The 20,483-nt window shown below is 37.8% G+C and overlaps 1 protein-coding gene across 1 annotated transcript in view; it reads left to right on the top strand.

Moving 5' to 3' along the window:
* CTNNA1 (catenin alpha 1) overlaps positions 1-20,483 on the top strand; it is a 176,890-nt gene that overhangs the window by 63,220 nt on the left and 93,187 nt on the right. Inside the window, exons 6-7 of the mRNA XM_011282359.4 lie at positions 3,213-3,482; positions 5,930-6,133. Of these exons, the coding sequence (XP_011280661.1) occupies positions 3,213-3,482; positions 5,930-6,133 (474 nt within the window). The remainder of the gene's footprint in view (positions 1-3,212; positions 3,483-5,929; positions 6,134-20,483) is intronic.

Below are 20,483 nucleotides of genomic sequence, written 5' to 3' on the forward strand. Positions count from 1 at the left end.
ACCAAGTACTGGGTGGTGGATGTTCCACCCACCCAGGTACTTGAGCTTGTTGAGGCATTTGGTAAAAACGTAATGCTTCTTACCTAGTCTCTGAACTCTGACTTTAATGATTTTTTTTCCTGAAAACTTGAACAGACACAGTAATGGATAGTAATGAATTTTTTGTGTAAATGAATATGGACTAGCTGGGTTTGCCTATGGACCTTTTCTTTAAGTGTAGTTGTTTGAATTCAAGAGAAGACATCTGATCACATGTGTCTATGGGTACAATTTTATATTAACAATATAAAGAGGGAAATGAGAGGAAACTTGTACTTGAATTTCCAGCTCTTGGGTACAAAGAGTGCTATAGATTACTTAGAAGTAAGCTTTTATTTTTTGGTCACTGCATGTGATGCATGTGATGGTTAGTTGAAATCACGTTGAAAGCAGTCATTTCTTCTTCATGTTTTCTGTTTGCTCCTGAGTGTGCTTGAAACACAATTGGATTGATAAAGTTTGGGAAAAATTGGCTAAAGTAGACCAAGGGACTCTGATTTCATAGGTAATCTATTATATTCCTTAATAGCTCATTTTTTTTCACCAATCCAGATTACTTATCACTGTTACATATTTTGAAAATAATACTTAAGATTATTATTCTTATAATAGTAAATAGTGCTGCCTTGTGATAGTGCCCATTTTCCTATGTTTACTTAACAAAATCTAGTTTCTTTGTACTAAGACAAAAGTAGTTCTTGAGAGAAAGCTGAACACTTTAGCAGTTAGGACAAATGATGATATATAGTTGTCATTTTCATCATAGGTTAAAATATATCCCCCTTACTTGGTAAATAGAAATCTCTCAGGCATAAACTGTGATGAGGATAAGATGTGTAGAAAATGCCACACACAACATGTGCATTAGCTGCTTAAGCATAATGGTTAGCCCTTGCCCCTTGTCATAGCTTGAATCTTGAGGTGATCATCAGTTCTCTAAATCCATGGGGTCCTGTTTCTGAATATTGTACCTACTCTAGTCTTTAGAAAGGTAGAAGTTCTCATACCAGGCCAGGCAGGGGCTTTAGGAAAGTCAAGTGTTGAATAGTAATTCTGGCATCTATTAACTTTAGCTCACCACAAGTGTCTTTGGTAACCTTTGTAAGAGACTGTACTGATCTAGGTTATAGATACTTAGGGAAGAATTCCAAAGCTAATTGCAAAGCATTTTATAAAACAGAGGACGATATAAGTACTTAGATGCAAATGCCTCCCTAGAAGACTTCAGAGTCTCTGAGGTTGTGGTGATGGCCAGGCATTTAGAAAATGCCACACAGAATGTACCCACCATCTGTTTTAACTTAATGGTTAGCCTTAGCCCCCTGTCATTGCTTGAATCTTGAAATGATCACTGATTCTCTAATAAATCCATAGGGTCCTGTTTCTGAGTATGTTGCCTAATGTACTATGCTACAGGGCATTTGGAGTGCTATGAGCTATTACTTGCAATTCAGATTCCAAATGAGAAAAGAACTCTAGGAAGAAAAGTAAGCTGTCATATTATACAAGGTTTGAGTAAAGATGCAAACCTAAAATATATAGTGAAATGAAGTATCAGAAAAAAGAAACCACTTAGATGTCTCTAATGCTTAATTAGGAACTCATCTAAAAAGATGAGTCATTAAATGGCTAAGTCAGACTTCAAATTGAGTTATTGACTTTGGCCTTTCTTAGTTAATTTTCTCTTACTGTTTACACATGTAATACTCTTTTAAAACATTTAAATTTGTACTGTAGGGTTTAGTTGGTGTAATTAACATTAGAATTCTATTCACAGGTAAAATAGAACAGATCAGGTGGTCAGTTAGTGTTATCACTTCCAATTCTCTTTTGTGGTGGTAATACATACTTACTAAAGACTTAAGTCTCTCCCTCTCCTCCTGAGCACTTTGAGTAATAATGGGATACCAGAAATATCCTCTTCCTATCTTGCTTATTTGTCACTTATTTGGTATCACTTATTTGTCACTTAGTCTATCCACTCAGCCTAATAGATGCCAGTAGTAAGAACCATGCTAGGAATCTCAAGTTTTTTTAAACTGTGGATTATAATTATGGTGTAGAGGAAATTGAAAAGGACAGTTTCACTTAAGACAGCATGTGTATAAAGTATTACAATAAAATGGAAACCTTTTGAGAAAAAGAGTGTGTGAGTAGAGGAGAGTGAGAAAGAGAATCTCAAGCAAGTTGCACACTCAGTACAGAATCTGATGCGGGTCTGAATCCCAGGACTCTGGGATCATGACCTGAGCTGAAATCAAGAGTAGAATGTTCTCAAATGACTGAGCCACCCAGATGCCCCAGACAATCAAATAAAAACCTTTCGGATTAAAGTCATGGAGCACATGAGTCTCAACTTTATGCCTTAATGACCTATGTCCTAAGGCCATCTTTGGGATGGGGAGTGGGGCGGGGGAGTTGTGTACTTAAGAGAACAGCTTGGCGCATCTTCACCTAGTTGGTTTGCATAGTTCATGTACATCTGTGGTGTCCCAGCCCAAATTAACAAAACTCTTATAATGAACTTTTGTGACTTAATGACAAGTACTCAAACTAAATCTTACCCTATTTAAATGTGTATTTGAATGATTTTTCTAATTTGGTTGGAATAGGTACATACAACTTTATGTAGTTGTGATGAAGGTGCCTAGTCAATTTTGTGCTTTGATTTTTAGTTAGTGCTATGCTAGGTGGCTTACATGCATTATCCCATTTGATCCTCAGGACAGTTAGAAGACAAATATATTATGTTCCTGTTTTACAGAAGGTGAAACTGAGTATGGGGATTTTATTTTATTCTATTTTTAAAGATTTTTATTTTTAAGTAATCTCTACACCCACCATGGGGCTTGAACTTAGAACCTAGAGATCAAGAGAGTCTCATGTTCTGATGACAGAGCCAGGCAGGTGCCCTGAGGTTGGGAATTTTAAATAAGATCACAATAGCCAGGTAAAAGTAGAGCTGGAGATTCAAATTCAGAAGTGTCTGGTTTGGAAAAGTTTGAACTCTATGTACTGACCCAGGCTGCCTCCTTTGTTATGAAGCTAAACTGTTAATGAAAGTATTGTGTCTAATTAGTAGAAATTCTTAACTTTTCAGCATTTACTGACAAGTTTTTTTATGATTACAACCCATATAAAGACTGCTCCAATTTCTTGTTTTCCTCTTATAGGAACTGAAAGATGTGGGCCATCGTGATCAGATGGCTGCAGCCAGAGGAATCCTGCAGAAAAATGTTCCGATCCTCTATACTGCGTCCCAGGCATGCCTCCAGCACCCTGATGTTGCAGCCTATAAGGCTAACAGAGACCTGATATATAAGCAGCTGCAGCAGGCGGTCACAGGCATTTCCAATGCAGCCCAGGCCACTGCATCAGACGATGCTTCCCAGCACCAGGGTGGAGGAGGAGGAGAACTGGCTTATGCGCTCAATAACTTTGATGTAAGTTACACTTGGGAAGAAACATCAGGTTCTCGACCATCTACCCAGAGTTAAGAGACTTCTAGGGAAATGTGATCAAGGTTTCTGATGAAAGTTCAATTTCTACTTAGATTTGTAATCTATGTCAAAAGAAATTTTAGAAATCTTTAGTCAGTTTGATCTGACTTGGCCTACAACGTTTTTCTTGTTCTTTTTCTTTTGTGTTAAAGTTATGAATTCTTTTATGTAGCTTATGTGTCCTATCCGATCATTCTCTGTTGAAGATAGGAGTTTGGTTGATTTCACCCAAGATTTTAACCTTTTGGTAGATGAAAGCTCTCTGAGATACAGAGGCAAAGTGTATGTAGACTCTCCTGTCCTGGAGCCCACAGATACATCATAAGTGATTACCACAGAGTATCTTCAATGTTGTCCTTACTTGTGTGCCTAGATGATATACTTCTCAATAATCACAAAATTTAATGAAGTAGAAGGAAATTTGGGCCTAAAATACTTTCTTAGCATAATTCCATATAATTATCTTTTATGGTTGGTGCCGTGGGTCTGTTCTTTGTATGCATTCTGTGTGCACACTGTTCTGTGTATCAACTCTAACCTTAATTCTTTTGGTGGGTTTTGTGTTTTTTTCAAAAACTTCTACCCACAATGCCTCATGGCTTCCAGTAGATGGCAGCAGTTTAAGATTTTTTTTTTTAAGGTTTTTTTTTTTTTTTTTTAAGCCAACTGGGTTACATTAAAAAAAATTGTTTTTTTATTTTTATTTAAAAAAAATTTTTTTTTCAACGTTTATTTATTTTTGGGACAGAGAGAGACAGAGCATGAACGGGGGAGGGGCAGAGAGAGAGGGAGACACAGAATCCGAAACAGGCTCCAGGCTCTGAGCCGTCAGCCCAGAGCCTGACGCGGGGCTCGAACTCACGGACCACGAGATCGCGACCTGGCTGAAGTTGGACGCTTAACCGACTGCGCCACCCAGGCGCCCCAAGACAGTGTTAATTCTACAGATCATGGTGTTAGAACTGACTTTTTACCCTGGAGCCTTAAACATTAAATGACATTATAGCAAACATTTACCATGCATCTTATAATTCATTGGCACTTTTTTCCATCCCCCTCAAATTTGGCAGTTTTAGGTATTGGCCTCTTTGAAGGCACTAAGGATTACATTTTGCCCATTTTGAGTAGTAACTGCCAGAGCCCACTTAACCTCTTAGGGCTAGAGTGAATCTTCATATAATGAGGGGGTTGGACGAAATATGATCATAAGCCTGTTGCAGCTCAGTGACTCTATTAAAATTCTATCACGATTCATTCTTCATTCCTGATGGTCAGAAGGCATTGTGTATTCAGTTTTGAATACACAGTAAAAAAGAAAAATATCAGTTAAAACGTAGGTTAATAATGAACTTGAGGCGTTGCATTTTCAGTTTTGAAACTGATGATTCTTGGGAAGGGAAAGAAGAAATAGATGTATACTTACTGGCAAAGGGCAAGCTTTTTTAAAGAAAAAACTTGGCATTTAACTTGAAATGAGTGCATAAGAATAGTCCCTATAAAAAAAAAGTTAAATGCAAAATATTTGCACAGACATTTACCAGTGTCAGAATAAATTGTATCAAGTGGAAAAGTTGGAGGGAGGCCAGTAGCTGCTGTCCTTGGGGTATTGATGTTTGACCTTGTACTTAAAGCTTGCTTGTGACCTCACCTCATGCATCACTGGTAAAGCTGGATTTAAGTGAAGTGGGGGGGAGTGAAGAGGAAACAGTGAGGATTTCTTCTTACTGGGGCAGTTATACTTCACAGGGTGGCTTTGTTGGGATGGATTGTTATCATCTCTCACAGATCAGCTGGAAGCCTTTAGGTAAAGAAAGCCTCTAATTTAGACATAACAGGATAAATTTGACTGCATTATTTATGCAGTTAGATGAGATGTGTAAGATGAGGAAAATAGATTGGAATTGATTGTAAATGCATCTCTTTCTCAAACTTTGAGGATAGAGTCGTTCTGTTTTTATTGTTTTTTTGCTGTGAAATAGTTTGGCTAATGTCATGGAGCAGTTTTATACTCTACGTAGAAAAGGAAAAGAGAGCTAACTTATTTTCCTTGCAGTTCTCATTTGGTAACTTCACTAATAATGTGTAAGCTGACATGTAGATGTTCAGATTCAGTAGCATGAACATGATTTTTATGCTGGCATAATTTATATTTGCATTTGTGGTAGATCTTACCTAGGCCCCATTCAGTTGGAAGTATTGCTTCCAGTTCCTTTGAGAACTACCATAGGGCAACTTGTATGTCTCTCATCTACCAAGAAGTATAACTTTCTTTTAGGCATTGGAGTTTTTGTATTAAATCTTGATGTTTCTGATCAATACTTTCCTCACCTTCTTGAATAATGGAGGGAACAGAAATGAGCACTAAGATTCAATAACACTTTTCTCTGCAGAAACAAATCATTGTGGATCCCTTGAGCTTCAGTGAGGAGCGCTTTAGGCCTTCCCTGGAGGAGCGCCTAGAGAGCATCATCAGTGGGGCTGCCCTGATGGCTGACTCGTCTTGCACGCGTGATGACCGGCGTGAGAGAATTGTGGCAGAGTGTAATGCTGTCCGCCAGGCCCTGCAGGACTTGCTCTCAGAGTACATGGGTAATGTGAGTATTCGAATTTTTCTTTGAAGTAAGAGGTGTTTTTCATAACAGATGCTGGATCTCAGATGTTTAAAAAAAAATTTTTTTTAATGTTTGTCTATTTTTGAGAGAGAGGGGTGGGAGCAGAGAGAGAAAGAGGAAGACACAGAATATGAAGCAAGCTCCAGGCTCTGACCTGTCAGCAGAGAGCCCGATGTGGGCTTGAACTGTGAGATCATGACCAGAGCCAAAGTCAGATGCTTGACCAACTGAGCCACCCAGGCACCCCTGGATCTGAGATGTTTTAACTAAAAATGACAAGTATGTTCTTGGCTCCGTGACCCTTTACAGTGGGGCAGAATTTTCAAGGAATGCATAAATAAACGGGGTTCTATGTTCCCCATCTTTTTAAAAAAATACTTATTTTTGAGACACACACACACACACACACACACACACACACACACACACACACACACACACACACACACACACACACACACACACAATCTCAGGCAGGCTCCAGACTCCGATCTGTCAGCACAGAGCCTGACGTGGGGCTTGAATCCATGAATTGTGAGGTCAGGACCTGAGCTGAAGTCAGACACCCAACTGACTGAGCCATGCAGGTGCCTCTCCCAACTTTTCATATTGAAAAATTTTTAACTTGTGAAAATCATAGAGTGAACACCTATTTTTTATCTAGATTCATTAGTTATTATTTAGATACATGTGTATGTTTGTGTATATAAATGTATGGTGTATTTCTATAGATATATACATACATATAACATTTTTTTCTATTAAACATTTGGAAGTAAGTTGCTGACATTGTGTTGCTTAAACACTAAATATTTCAGCCCCCATGTCCTAAGGATAATGGCCTTCAGTATCCTCAAAATTTCCATTATCACATCTAGGTGGCCATCTAATTTTGGGCAAAAAGGAATGGTGAAAATATTTATAGTTGGGAATTTTTTTCATGAACCGTATAGAATGTCATAAGACTAGGTAATTACCAACTAGAGCTGTATTAGGCAAACCGAGTAGTAATTTTGAATTTTTAAGGTTTGTGTTTAAAAACTGGTGCTGTTAAAAAATAGAAAAAAAAAAGCAGTGCTGTAAAAAATTTTTTCCATTAGGTAATACTGTATCTACTAATTTTTATTTCTGTTGTCATTATCTTCCTATTTCCTTTAATACTTCAATTCCAGTTGTTTAACGCTTGGAGTTATTGTAATTTATACCTTGTACCCAATATTTACTGTTGCAGGAAAGGAATAAATTAAATAAAATTTATATAAAATCATTTTAAAGGGAAAAAGAACAATACAGACTGGTTCTTACTAGTGATTTTTGCCTGTTTAATGCTTTTCAGGGAAAGGTCTTGATACTTTCTCATTTATTCATTTGCTGTACATCTTATTTGTTCACTTATATGCCTATTTAAGTGAACGTATAATAGTGGGTCATGATGGAGTTCCTAGGGGGAGGATGAATGCCTTAGTGTGTTTATCTTGTTTCTACCATATTGTGAAATTAGTGAAGCATATTGAATTTTTTAAGCCATTGCCATGTTTTGATCATATGCAGTCTACCTCAGAAAAATGAGATTAGAGGCTTAGTTAAATCAAATGGAAAAAGCAGTTGATAAGTCATAGTGAAAATGTGGTGCACATTTAAAAAACCTTATCTAAGTTTGAAAATCAGAAAATATAAAAAAATGGATAATTTGAAGAATGGTTCATGATAGTAAGAGTTTTAAACGGGGGCGCCTGGGTGGCTCAGTTGGTTAAGTGTCCCACTGTTGATTTCAGCTCAGGTCATGATCTCACGGTATGTTGGTTCCAGCCTGCATTGGGCTCTGTGCTGACAGTATGACTTGGGATTCTGTCTCTCTCTCCCTCTCTATCTCTGCCCCTCCACCTCCCCCGTTTGCTCTCTCTCTCTATCTCTCTCTCTCAAAATAAACAAATACACTTAAAAAAATTTTTTAAAAAGTTTTAAACAGGGAAACAACGGACTCTGGGTATGTGTGTGGATCAGTTACCTGCTATCACATGTAGTATAGTAGTGGTAAAAAAAAAAATCTAATGCAGTTATGATTAGGAAAACACTTTGAAAACAGTCTTTGGGGGGGAAGAATATGTGGTAAGTTTGTTCTTATTGCTCCATATGAGAGCTTCCTAACCATTCTGCATATGAGAGCTTCCTAATGATCCCTTGAGTCTTGGGGTTGGTTGGATCTTGGGCTAGTTGTCTCTGGTCGTGAGTAACCTTCTAGTTTCTCTCCAGAGTGTCATACAAGTAATATTTTCAGTTTGTGCTATGGATGTAAGTAAACGTAGGAAACACTCATTTATACTTGAAGACCTGAAGACTATAACATAACTCTTACATAATAACATTTTATTATGTACGGAAAACTAGAACAATGATCTTTGTTTGGCTTAAATTTAAAGATCATGGTGGATATTTAGAAAGATATTATCTTGAGATTCAGATTATACTTTATTTTATTTTTTATTTTTTAAATTTTTTAAATGTTTATTTATTTTTGAGAGACAGAGAGAGAATGAGCAAGGGAGGGGCAGAGAGAAAGACACAGAGTTTGAAGCAGGCTTCAGGCTCTGAGCTGTCAGCACCAAGACTCAGGCGGGGCTCAAACTCACAAGCCGTGAGATCATGACCTGAGCCAAAGTCAGATGCCCAACAAACTGAGCCACTCAGTCACCCTGAGATTCAGATTATATTTTAGAAGATTGTCTCTGGGCATATTTTTCTTAAAGATAAAATATTTAGTTCCTTTGTATTGACTCATGTAACCTTGAGCATGCTAGGTGCTGTCAAAAGTGATGGAGTGAAGATAAAGTGGAGGTGGGGGGCTTGGGGGAGAGGGCAGTGAAGCACATTTGAAAGCTTAGTAAGTAATAGGGTCTGCAAGAAGCAGAAGCAACTGGGATTATAATTTTGCTTATTTATGAAGCTTTCAAAAACATATAGAACCTTTGGTAACAATAACTGACAGTGTCTGCCTATCACTCTGTTCATACTGAGTATGTGTCACATGCAAAGTCGAGTCCTGGGCACTGTGTAAAAGGAGGAATGATGCACTGATCGTTTCCTTTTGAGAGGGTCTCTATAGAGCATGTATAATAATGACAATTTTTGCTAGTCACTATTTTTATAGATAAAATATAATCTTGTTATAGTCTCTAGTCTTGCTTCTTCATCCTGTGTTGCCACTTAGTAAGTTCCATTGGTTTTCCAAACTCTGTGGCAGTGATTCTGAATTTTGGATGCACATTAGAATCCCTGAGGAACTCTAAAAGAAATCTTGATGTGTAGGTTATACCCCATTTAAATCAGAGTCACTGAATTGAGGTCCAGGTGACAGTATTTTTAAAAGTTCCTCAGGTGGTTCCAATGGCAGAGAAACTCCTCTGGTGGTTTATTGCTTTTGTCCTTTACTGTCTTCACTGCCTTTGCTTTATTCTAGGCTTTACTCAGTTTCTCTGTTTTCTAGTCTGTTCTACTTGCTCAGGCCAGCCTGAGCTTATGCCTTCAGTAGGACATAGTTCATTATGTGTTTGAAATTCTTTTCCCACTTCTTTAAAACCTAACCTGCTCTTGGTTCAGGGCCCACATTTCCCCCATCCCTTTGCTGAAGCTATTTCCAACTGCACTATTCTGCATTATTTCTTTGCTGGTTGAAGTTTTGTACCCAATTGTTGACTTCCCTGAATTGTTGCTTAGTTGTATTTTCTTTATCCATGTAATTTCTGTAACTGTGTTTTAAGCTTTTAAAAGACAGGAAATATTTTTAAAATACTCTTTCAGGAACTAGTGTAATACTAGAGGACGTACTTAGTGATTGCTTTATAAACTCATGCTGACTTGGGAGAATGAATAAAACAAACAATTTTGGATATTCATGGTGCTAGGGATACATTAGTGACTAAAATAAAAAAAGATCCTTCCCCTTATGGGCCTTACATTCTAGAAGGTTACCGGGAAGGAGGCCATGGGTGGTTTACCTCTACTTCCTGTAGATCTGTCAGTATACAGATGAAATTAGTAGAAAAAATTAAACCATGTGCTCTGAAACAAGCAGTGAGGCAAAGTGGTATCCTAGGTCATAGTAGAGTTAAATTTAATTCATCAGGTGAGAGCCAGACTCCCTCTTAAAGGCTCCAAGGGCCAGGAGGCCAACAGCCTTAATGTTCCTACATGCATTGTGGTTTAAAGTGTTGGAAGTTACTTTTGCCTGTATTGCTAACTTTAGAGAGCTAAGAGATATTGATGTTAAAAGTAATGCATTTGACCCTTACTTACTTAACATTATGGAAATGCCTCAGATGGACGACAGTAGAGGTCTTTTGACATTGAATGGATCTTGGTGGTTCCACAAATGATTTCCAGGTTTCCTTGAAATGAAATGTGGTTATTGTGGTTAAGTTTAATTTGTTCCTGCTCTGTCAGCTTAAGGTTACTCCTGGGAGGGTTCTAGAGAAAGAAAAACAGCTTTGGATGGGTGTTATAACCTTAAAAGGTTTAAAAGTAAATGGATTGAAATAAAATGAAATATAATTGAATTTTAAAAATTATCACTTTATTTTTTCATAATTGAAAGTTATGCATATGCAGTAAATTACTGAACCACCACTACCATATGTAGGAATATGCATTCTAATTTTTTCTCCTTTTTTGTATGGAGGTTAAAAATTTTTTTTTATATTTTAAAATAGTTTTAACCCTCTTTTTTTTTCCATGTTTTATTTAATTTGAGAGAGAGAGAGAGAGAGCGCGCACATGTGTGTTCCCGTGCACTTGGGGTTCAGAGGGAGAGGGAAGGAGAATCCCAAGCAGGCTCTGTTGTCAGCTCAGACATGGGCTCTGTTGAGGGATATGCTGGTTGTCAATATGTTGCTTTCACCCTTTATTAGGGCATCTGGTTTGAGTTGTTTTCCCAGTAGTAGAATTTACTGTAACCATGCTTATTTGTCTTTGTTACCACACCCATCTTCAAACCCCCATACCTTTCTTGGGTAGTTGTAACTACTGGGTAACCAACCAGTTAAGGTGAGTAGATAAGAGTTTAGCATCACCCTCCTCGTTGAATGTCCAAAAAGTATCCGTATATAGTAGCTATCATAGCTTGTATTTTTCATACCTAAAACTTTAGTTTTAGACAAAAAAAAATGGGTAGAACTTAGGACTTGGTGAAGATGATGTTGATTAAGGATAAGTTTTATCTTTGTTCTTGCCCCAAAACATTGGCTACAGTGGTATTAGGATCCTAAAAGAGGAATTCAGTAACTGGGCATTTTTTGGTATTGTACTGGGCATATATTTGAGAGCTTTGACTATGTTAATACAGCAGGTATAAAATTTTTATTTGATTTGGATAATAATTTGATATGGAATGTATGAATAGGATGTAGTTAATAGTCACTTTCAAAGATACATTGTTACTGTAGTGAAGGGAAGCACTTAATTTAGATGCTAATCTCTTCTCAGTTTTGCAAATGCCTTCCTGGAATCATATTAGCAAAGCCAGAGCTTCCCAGCCTTTGAAGGAGTCTTCGAAGAGCTTGTTACTATATCATTTTGTGCTGCATTTCTTATTTTCAAAATTAGAGTAGCTTACTTTTTTTCTGATTATAATTCTGTGTTCGTTATATATCACGTGTACTCCTACCACCTATTTTTGGTGTCCAGCATTCCAGCCTCCATTGTGCATAATGTGTAGATGTACACACATATCTGTTCTTACCATTTCTTCTTTTTTTCTTAAAAAATAAAAAGTAAGGATTATCTGCATACCATATGCCACTGTGCTAAAACACATACATCATTACCTATTTTACTGCCATAATAACCCTTGGTGGTTATTTGCTTAAAAATGAATATACATACAGCTGAGATCTCTGACCTGAAAGTCTGAACTCTTAATACTTTTATCATTGTGCATCTTCACAGCAGCAAATATGATTTTACATCATCATCTTTAAGGCTGTGGAGTTTTTCACTGTTACCACTTTATAGATGACTATTATGAAATTAAATACTCCACCCTAAATAAGGTAAACCCAGGTGTGGTATAGCTGCTTGAAGTGAGCAGAACACAAAGATTTTTATAGTGTCCTCTCAAGCTAGGCTAGGCTGTCTGGTGTTACTTGAGTGTTACAGATGTTTCAGTTGGCTCCCGTGTGCAGCCACGCAGGCTGAGTTTTGTTATACATTATGCTATGATTTCCATCTTTGTTTGAACCTTTGGGTTTCCTGCAGTAAACTCTCACCTGCATTGCTAGTTCATAGTTCTGTAGCTGTGCTTTCATAAGATTTTATTGATTTGTTAGTGTAAGCTTTTCTGTGAGCTGCCTGGCATATTTGGGAGAATTTAGACATAAATAGATGCTGCATTGAATGCAAAATTTGAGCATGTGTCGGACTTGTTTCTATTGATGGAGCAGCATTTATTTAATTTGGAAATCTTAGTTGTCAAAAATTGTGTGGTTTTTCTCATGGTGGGAGTTGAGAGTGAACATTTTGTGTTGCTTTCTAAGAGGTTCAAGGTACTTGCTATGGGTGCTACTCTGGAGTTATGAATTGCAGTATTTATTAACAGCAAGTTTTTAACCTTTTATGTTCAGAAAGATGCATGTTTATGTGTTAAATGAAATGGTACTGGCCTAACGGAGCAGTAGTGGAATGGTCTCTTGAGATTAGGATGATGGAGTAGACATGGAAGCCTGCCCAGTGTCAGGCTGCAGATGGATTAGGTTTTAGGCTCTGTGAGATTGCTGTTAGACTATCCTTGATATTACCTTATGCTCTTAGGATATCGGCAGACTTGAAAAGATTTTATATAAAAAAAATGGGATTAAAGGGTTAAGCCTCTAAACACATCAATATTAGTAAATTTTGCTATGTGGTGGGATAATAGGCAGTATAAATTTTCTTTTGTGTTTTTCTCCACATTTTTTGATGTTGTTTGTTATGGTCATAATGACAGAAGTAAACTTAGACCCTTATTTTATGCATCTTGAATTTTTAGGTGTGTGTGTGTGGGGGGGGTTTAAAGATTCCATGTTTATATAATCTCTGAAACTAGCATGGGGCTTTTACCCATAGCCCCAAGACCAAGAGTCACAAGTGCCATTGACTGAGCCAGCCAGGTACCCCTTAGGCTTTGTTGATAATCCTGTACTATGTTTATTTTCAAGGGATTATTAACATGGGAAAATTGAGGATTTTTCACTTTAATAAGGCCTTGATTCATCTTTTTAAGATAATTCATTCATGACTAGTTTGAAGCGATCAGTTACGTGGTTTTTTGTTTTACTATAATACACATTTCTGACAGGTGTTGGTCAAAATATAGTCTGTTACCAATGTGTGCTAGTGATTGCTTCATCCTTTTCTTGAACTATTTATCCAAATGATTTTTATTATTATTTTTTTTAATGTTTATTTATTTTTGAGAGAGAGAACGTGGGTGAGAGTTGGGGAGGGGCAGAGAGAGACACACATACATAGAATCTGAAACAGGCTCCAGGCTCTGAGCTGTTAGCATAGAGCCCGATGCAGTGCATGAACTCACAAATGATGAGATCATGACCTAGGCCGAAGTCAGATGCTTAACCAGCTGAGCCATCCAGGCGCCCCTATCCATGTGATTTTTGACCATGGAAGTATAGAATTGTAAAGTTTAGAATTTGAAAGTGCCATTAGTTATCCAGGGCAAGAGTTGACAAATTATAGTTCTCAGGTCACGCTGTCTTGCTTCCTATTTTTGTAAATAAGATTTTATTGGAACCCAGCTCTGTCCATTTGTGTACTTATCATCTATGGCTGCTTTTCCACTACAGTGGCATAGTTGAGTAGTTGTGATCTAGAATGTCTATATGTGACATACATCTAAAACTAAAAGTGAATGGCCTCTAAAGCCTAAAATATATGCTCTCTGGCCATTTATAAAAGTTTGCTGAGACTTAATTTAGTCCAGACAACTAAGTCTTTTGAAGGTTCTAAATTACAAAATCAGTTTCTTTAATAGATGTAAGACTATTTAGGTTATCTGTTTCTTCTTGGATAAATTTTTGAAGTTTGTGACTTTAAAGGAATTGGTCCATTTTATCCAATTAGAGAGAAATTTTATATGCAAGGAGTTGTTTGTAGCATTCTCATAGTATGTTTTTAGTGTTTATGGGGAGCCTGTAGCCATATTCACTAATTCTTTTTATAAATTTTTTTTATGTTTATTTTTAAGAGATAGAGACAGTGTGAGCAGGGAAGGGGCAGAGAGAGAGGGAGACACAAAATGTGAAGCAGGCTCCATGCTCTGAGCTGTCAGCACAGAGCCTGATGCAGGGCTCAAACTCACGAGCCAAGAGTACTTTTCACATGTGATGCTATAGACCGTGTACAGTAAGCTTATGCTTCCATAGAATAGGACTTACTAAAGCTTGATCAAGTAACTTCTCCAGAGCTGCTTTCTCAACTATAAAACAGGGCCATTAATATCTGCTCTTCCATGTGATCTTATTAAAAGGCACAGAGAACCAGTCAAACACGGCTAGGTAAAATGATGAAGGTGGGACAATGGGTAGTGGTATTACAAAACATACCAAAGTGCCTTGAAACAAAAGAGCAGTAAATGAAGTATAGTTAAGAACAAGGTAAACAGGGATCTGCATAGACTGAGACTGAAGGTGTTGTCTCTTTTTTATTTTAGTTTTTTTAATGTTATTTATTTTTGAGAGATAGAGATAGAGCACCAGCGGGGAAGGGGACAGAGAGAGGGAGATAGAGAATCTGAAGCAGGCTCCAGTCTCTGAGCTGTCAGCATAGAGCCTGATCCAGGGCTTGAACCCACAGACCGTGAGATCATGACCTGAAGTGAAGTTGAATGCTCAACTGACTGAGCCACCCAGGCGCCCCAGGGCTGTTCCCTCTTAAAGAGTGGCACGTCCTTCCTGGCTTTGTGTGACAACTCCTATTCCTTGGTGCTCTCTTCGTGGAGGAAAGAGCCAAAGTGGTAGTCCACACCCCCAGTCCACATGATCTTCAGTTCAAGCATTTAAATCACAACTGACAAGAAGTGTCTTTTTCCCTCCTCCCTTGGTGGGGGGGGAGTGGCAGAGAATAGATAACTTACTTGATATGAACATAAAACTATAAAGTGCTATACAGTTGAAAATTGGCATTGTTTTAGAAAGTTGTAATATATTTCCTTTTTCCTCATTTATTCTGTTTGGCCCAAAGAGTAGGCTTTACTTTGGTCAAAGTTGTCATCTGTTGATAATAAGAAATTAATTCATTTAGAATATTGTAATTATTTAAATGGGCAAACTAGGTGTTTGGGGAGGTTACCTGTTTATTTTATCTAGAATGTCCGTATGTGACACACATGTAAAATTAAAGTTTATCAGTCATAACTTTCTTCATTAATATTTTCTGTCCATTGATCTTTGTGTTTTAATGTTTATTTATTTTAAGAGCAAACAAGCAAGTGGGGGAGGGGCAGGGAGAGAGAGAGAGGGGGAGAGAGTGAGAGAGAGAGAGAGTCCCAAGCAGGTTCTGTGTGGCCACCACAGAGCCCCATGCCAGGCTTAATTCCCTGAACTATGAGATTGTGACCTGAGCCGAAATTGAGTTGGACGCTCAACCAATTGAGCCACCCAGGCGCCTCTGTCCATTGATCTCAAATTTTTTTGTAATTACGTGTTCTAGAAGACTCATGGTAGTTAATAAAAACTCTTGAGTTTCCAAACTGTCCTTGCCAGAGACAGGTATAGTCTGCTGTGCTAGGAAATTTCTTTTGCTCTCATTTCAGGCCTGCTTTCTTGAAAGTTACTTGGGTTTTCATATTTCTTAGTCATAATATAAAATTAGAAGGGTGAAAGTCTGTGGAATGTGATGTTTTCTTCTCTAAGTGAATGTCCTTATTCTTTCTGTTTATTTTGGGTTGAATCTGTGTTCACATCTGATGACTGCTAAGTAAGTGCTTGACAGTCACTAAATAGCTTATTTATTTTAAAGTGGAATATGGATATTTAGAACCAAAATCAGTTCTGAGACTGCTGAGAACTGATTTTGTTTGGTCAGTCTCTGAAAATGGCACCGGGACCTTTTCATAATGGCATGATTTGGAGACATAGTATAAGAAAGATACTTTCTTGCAGTGATTTATGCTAAAACATCTGGACAGTAAATTGTCTTACAAGTGTTATTTTCAGATGTGTTGAAATGATTGGCCTCCTGTTCTGGTTTTATTCCAGTTGCAGATTGTCTGACTTTCGGTTTAGTAAAAAATTTGCATTTTGTAATTGTCTACCAAATAGAATGCAGTGTAGCATCTTATTTCAAGGCTTCCTTGCTAATTGTCCTTTAAATTTAATGTCAGAGCTTACTTGTCCTGAATTACTTCTTTCTACTTTGAGGCAGAATTATTGGTTTTGTAGATTTAAATACGAAACTCCTCTTCTAGGAATGAAAAGATTTATGTTTTGGCTTGCCTTTGTTTTGTGTCTGTATGAACATTGATTATTATTACTTGGTATAAAGAACTTTGAAATACTGTGTAAGAAAAGTTGTAAATATTTGACCAGTGATATCCAGTTATCATCTTTAAAGCTCATAATCATAAGTATACTTGTTGCCGGGAAGCAGAACTTACTTGTTTATCTTGCTGCTGCTTTTTTTTTTTTTGATGATTATGTACTGTGAAAAATATATAAAACCATTATATGTGGGAAAATTGGTTTTTAAAAGTTGGTTGTTCATATAAATACCCTTAGTGACTTCTCTTGTGATAAAGGATCCCCTTGCCCCTTGACTTTTTCGAAGTGACTATTAAAATTTCTTAATTGAGGAAATGGACTCAAAAGTGTTAGGAGAACATTTGTTGGTCTTTCTCTCTTTCTCTTTCTCTTTTTCTTTCTTTCAAGTTTGTTTACGCAGATAGAGAGCACACATGTGTGGTCTGGTGAGAAGCAGAGAGGCGGGTAGAGAGAATCCGAAGCAGGCTCCATGCTGTCAGTGCAGAGCCTGACTTGGGGCTCGATCTCAGCAACTGTGAGATCGTGACCTGAGCCAAAATCACGAGTCCAGATGCTTAACTGACTGAGCCACCCAGGTACCCCTGGTTTTTCTTTTTTAAAGCAGTGTTAAATTTTATAGCATTCAGAAAAAAAAAATCCAGTTTTAAACACTGGAAATTTCTAATCAGTGTTTTTTAATTTTTATTTTATTTTTAATGTTTTTATTTATTTTTGAGAGAGAGGGAGAGAGAGAGAGAGAGGGAGAGAGAGAGAGAGAGAGATTGAGAGATTGAGTGCAAGCAGGGGAGGGGCAGAGAGAGAGAGGGAGACACAGAATCTGAAGCAGGCTCCTGGCTCTGAGTGGTTAGCACAGAGCCCGATGTGGGGCTTGAACTTGTGAACTACAAGATCATGATCTGAGCCGGAGTTGCACGCTCAACCGACTGAGCCACCCAGGCACCCTGTCTAATCATTGTTTTTTTTTAAAGCTGACTCTGTTGGCTAGCTCTTCTTTGCTATATCCACAGCTCTTTCATTTTCGCAAACTCTAGAAGCTAAAATCAAAATTTTTTTTCTCTTGACTAGGGTTTCCCAGCAAGTACAAAATTAGCTGTTACTTTAAAGCTACCCTGAATCTAGAATTACATTAATTTTAGGTTATAATGATGAATGTCAGTAACTGTATGGTTGTTTATTTATTTATTATTTGAGGCTTTGGTCAAGTGCTAGTTCTTTCAACTCTCAAGAGTTGACATGATTTTAACATTTAAATATGAACATAGATTTATGGAGAATGGTAGATATAGGAGAACCCCTTATTAAATGACACAGTGTTGTGGATGTGTTTAAAAATATTCCAGCAACAAAATAATATCACAAATGAAACAGGAAAGCAGAAAGTTGATGGTGGTTAAAGCTTGGTGACATTGCATAAGGAATTTGATTTACTGTTGCTAATTCTTTTGGACATGTTTGGAAAATCCCATAGTAAGTTTAAAAAAAAAAAAGGTATCTCATCATCATTATGGTTATTTGAGTAGTAGTCAGGATATTAGATGTCTAAGGACATAGTTCTTGCCATCTTTACTGCCCTTCTGAGGGCATTTCTCTGTCTTGCAACCTCTGGGAGACCATCCAGCCCCCTTCTCCATACCCCAGTTCATAGGCTGGCCTGTGTTGTCTCTTAGGCCAATTAGATTCTCTTGAGGATTTGTAAGGGAAAATAATGAGAAAATGATACAATTAGTAAATGGGAACTAAAGCAGGAAATTATGACATTAGTTAGAGTCATGAGGGGTCATGTAGAGTGAATTTGTGATTGAGCAGCAGCTATGAAATAGATGGGCAGCATAGAGGGTAAGAATGGGTCGGGTATTTGAGACTGGAGAAGGATGCAACCAGCTAAGAGGATCTGAGGCTGCCTGTATTGGTACTTGTAAGGCTACTTGCTGAGCTATGCTTGGGTTCTTGTATACTTGTGTCCTTTATCACTAGATTTGGTCTTTTTTTCTCAAAAAGAAGCAAAACTAGTGTATTTATTGGATGATGCAGTTTTTTTGGCTAAATTCTTAGTAAGCACTTTTTTAGAAGGTAGAAAATGGTTATTGCTTAATCATTTAGGCATTCCATGATCTAGTTCCTCAAGCATTAGCTGAGCCATTGCCCTGAGTAATTTCTTTCCTTTTTTTTTTTTTTTTTAAAGTTTATTTAGTTGTTTTTGAGAAAGAGACCGAGAAAGAGTGAGCAGGAGAGGGCTAGAGAGAGAGGGAGATACAGAATCTGAAGCAGGCTCCAGGCTCTGAGCTATCAGCACAGTGCCTTACGTGGGGCTCAAACTCATGAACCGCAAGATCATGACCTGAGCTGAAGTTGGACACTCAACCGACTGAGCCACCCAGGCTCAGAAACACCCAGGCTCAGAGCCACCAGGCTCTGAAAGTTGATTTATTTATTTTGAGAGAGATAGTGTGAGCGGGGGAGAGGCAGAGAGAGAGGGAGAGACTCCCAAGCAGGCTCCATGCTGTCAGCTATCAACGCGGAGCCCCACATGGGGACCCCACCAAGCTTGAGACCATGACCTGAGTCGAAGCCACTGAGCCACCCAAGTGCCCCTTCCCTGAGTCATTTCTTAAAGCTCTATTATGTATAGTACGAAACTTTTAGTTTGTTTTCAACTTGACTATTACATAGTTTAGTAGTAATGTTTACCTTGTTATTCACTAGACTTTGATTGAATAGAATTGAATAAATGGTCATAGTTAGGGCTTAATGGGGGGAGAATAATTTGTGTTCGTGAGATTTCCTAGTAATTGAGAAGATGCCTCAGTAGTTATTGGTGGCTTAAACGCTGTTTTGTTGTTCAAATGATTTTCGAGTCCTTGCTTTTGCTGTTGATTATGAAGGCATGGCCTATAGCTAGAGAAAGCCTTGCTTGAATATGAACATCCTGTCTACTGTTAACTATCTTGTTTTTCCTTTTTCCTTTTTTTTTTTGTGTGTGTGTGTGTGGGGAGAGGGGTGGGGGGACAGCGAAAGAGACAATCTTAAGCAGGTCCTATCCCCAGCACAGAGCTTGATGTAGAGCTCCATCTCATGACTGTGAGGTCATCACCTGAGCCAAAATCAAGAGTCAGCCACTTAACTGACTCAGCCACTCAGGTGCCCCATGTTTTTCCTTTTTTAGTATTCTTTCTTTGGGCAAAAACAAGAATGAAGAGATCTGGCACAGAAGAGATAATACTGATACAATGGAGTTTAAAAAAAAGTACAAATGAAATTCTTTTATTATTGTAAAGCACTGGAGCAAGTATGAAACTATATTAAATAGGATATACAGAGACAAAACGACAAGGTTGACATTGATTGGCATTGAGGAGTGGGTGAAGGGAGAAACAACAATAGATTTAGAATTAGATATAAATTAGTAGGCAGGGGATGGTAAACCTCTTGGCTTGGTGGGAATGAAGGCACATTAAAGAACTGTTTTATAAGCAAAGCTGGCTGGAAACAGTCCTCCTTCCCCCTGTTAGTGAGTGGCTCACTGACATTATCAGAGGTCTTGGGAAATATTTGCCTTTTCCCCTTTAATTTGATCCTGTGTATAAAGTTCCTGCTCAGACTCTAGATTAGGGACTTGTGGAGAGAGGTGTTTTGATCATATTGTTATTTTCATATTATAATATCTTCATTTGGCAGCTTTTTTTGTAGGGTGGATTTAGTCTTTGATATGTTTCCTCAGGCCCAAGAAAATTATCTGCTAAAGTAGAAAGGAAACTATTCCATTTAGCCTCTAGACAGTGACACATTAAGGACTAATGACTGCCAAA

This window comes from Felis catus, chromosome A1 (genome assembly GCF_018350175.1).
Source record: "Felis catus isolate Fca126 chromosome A1, F.catus_Fca126_mat1.0, whole genome shotgun sequence".
NCBI classification, from domain to species: domain Eukaryota; kingdom Metazoa; phylum Chordata; class Mammalia; order Carnivora; family Felidae; genus Felis; species Felis catus.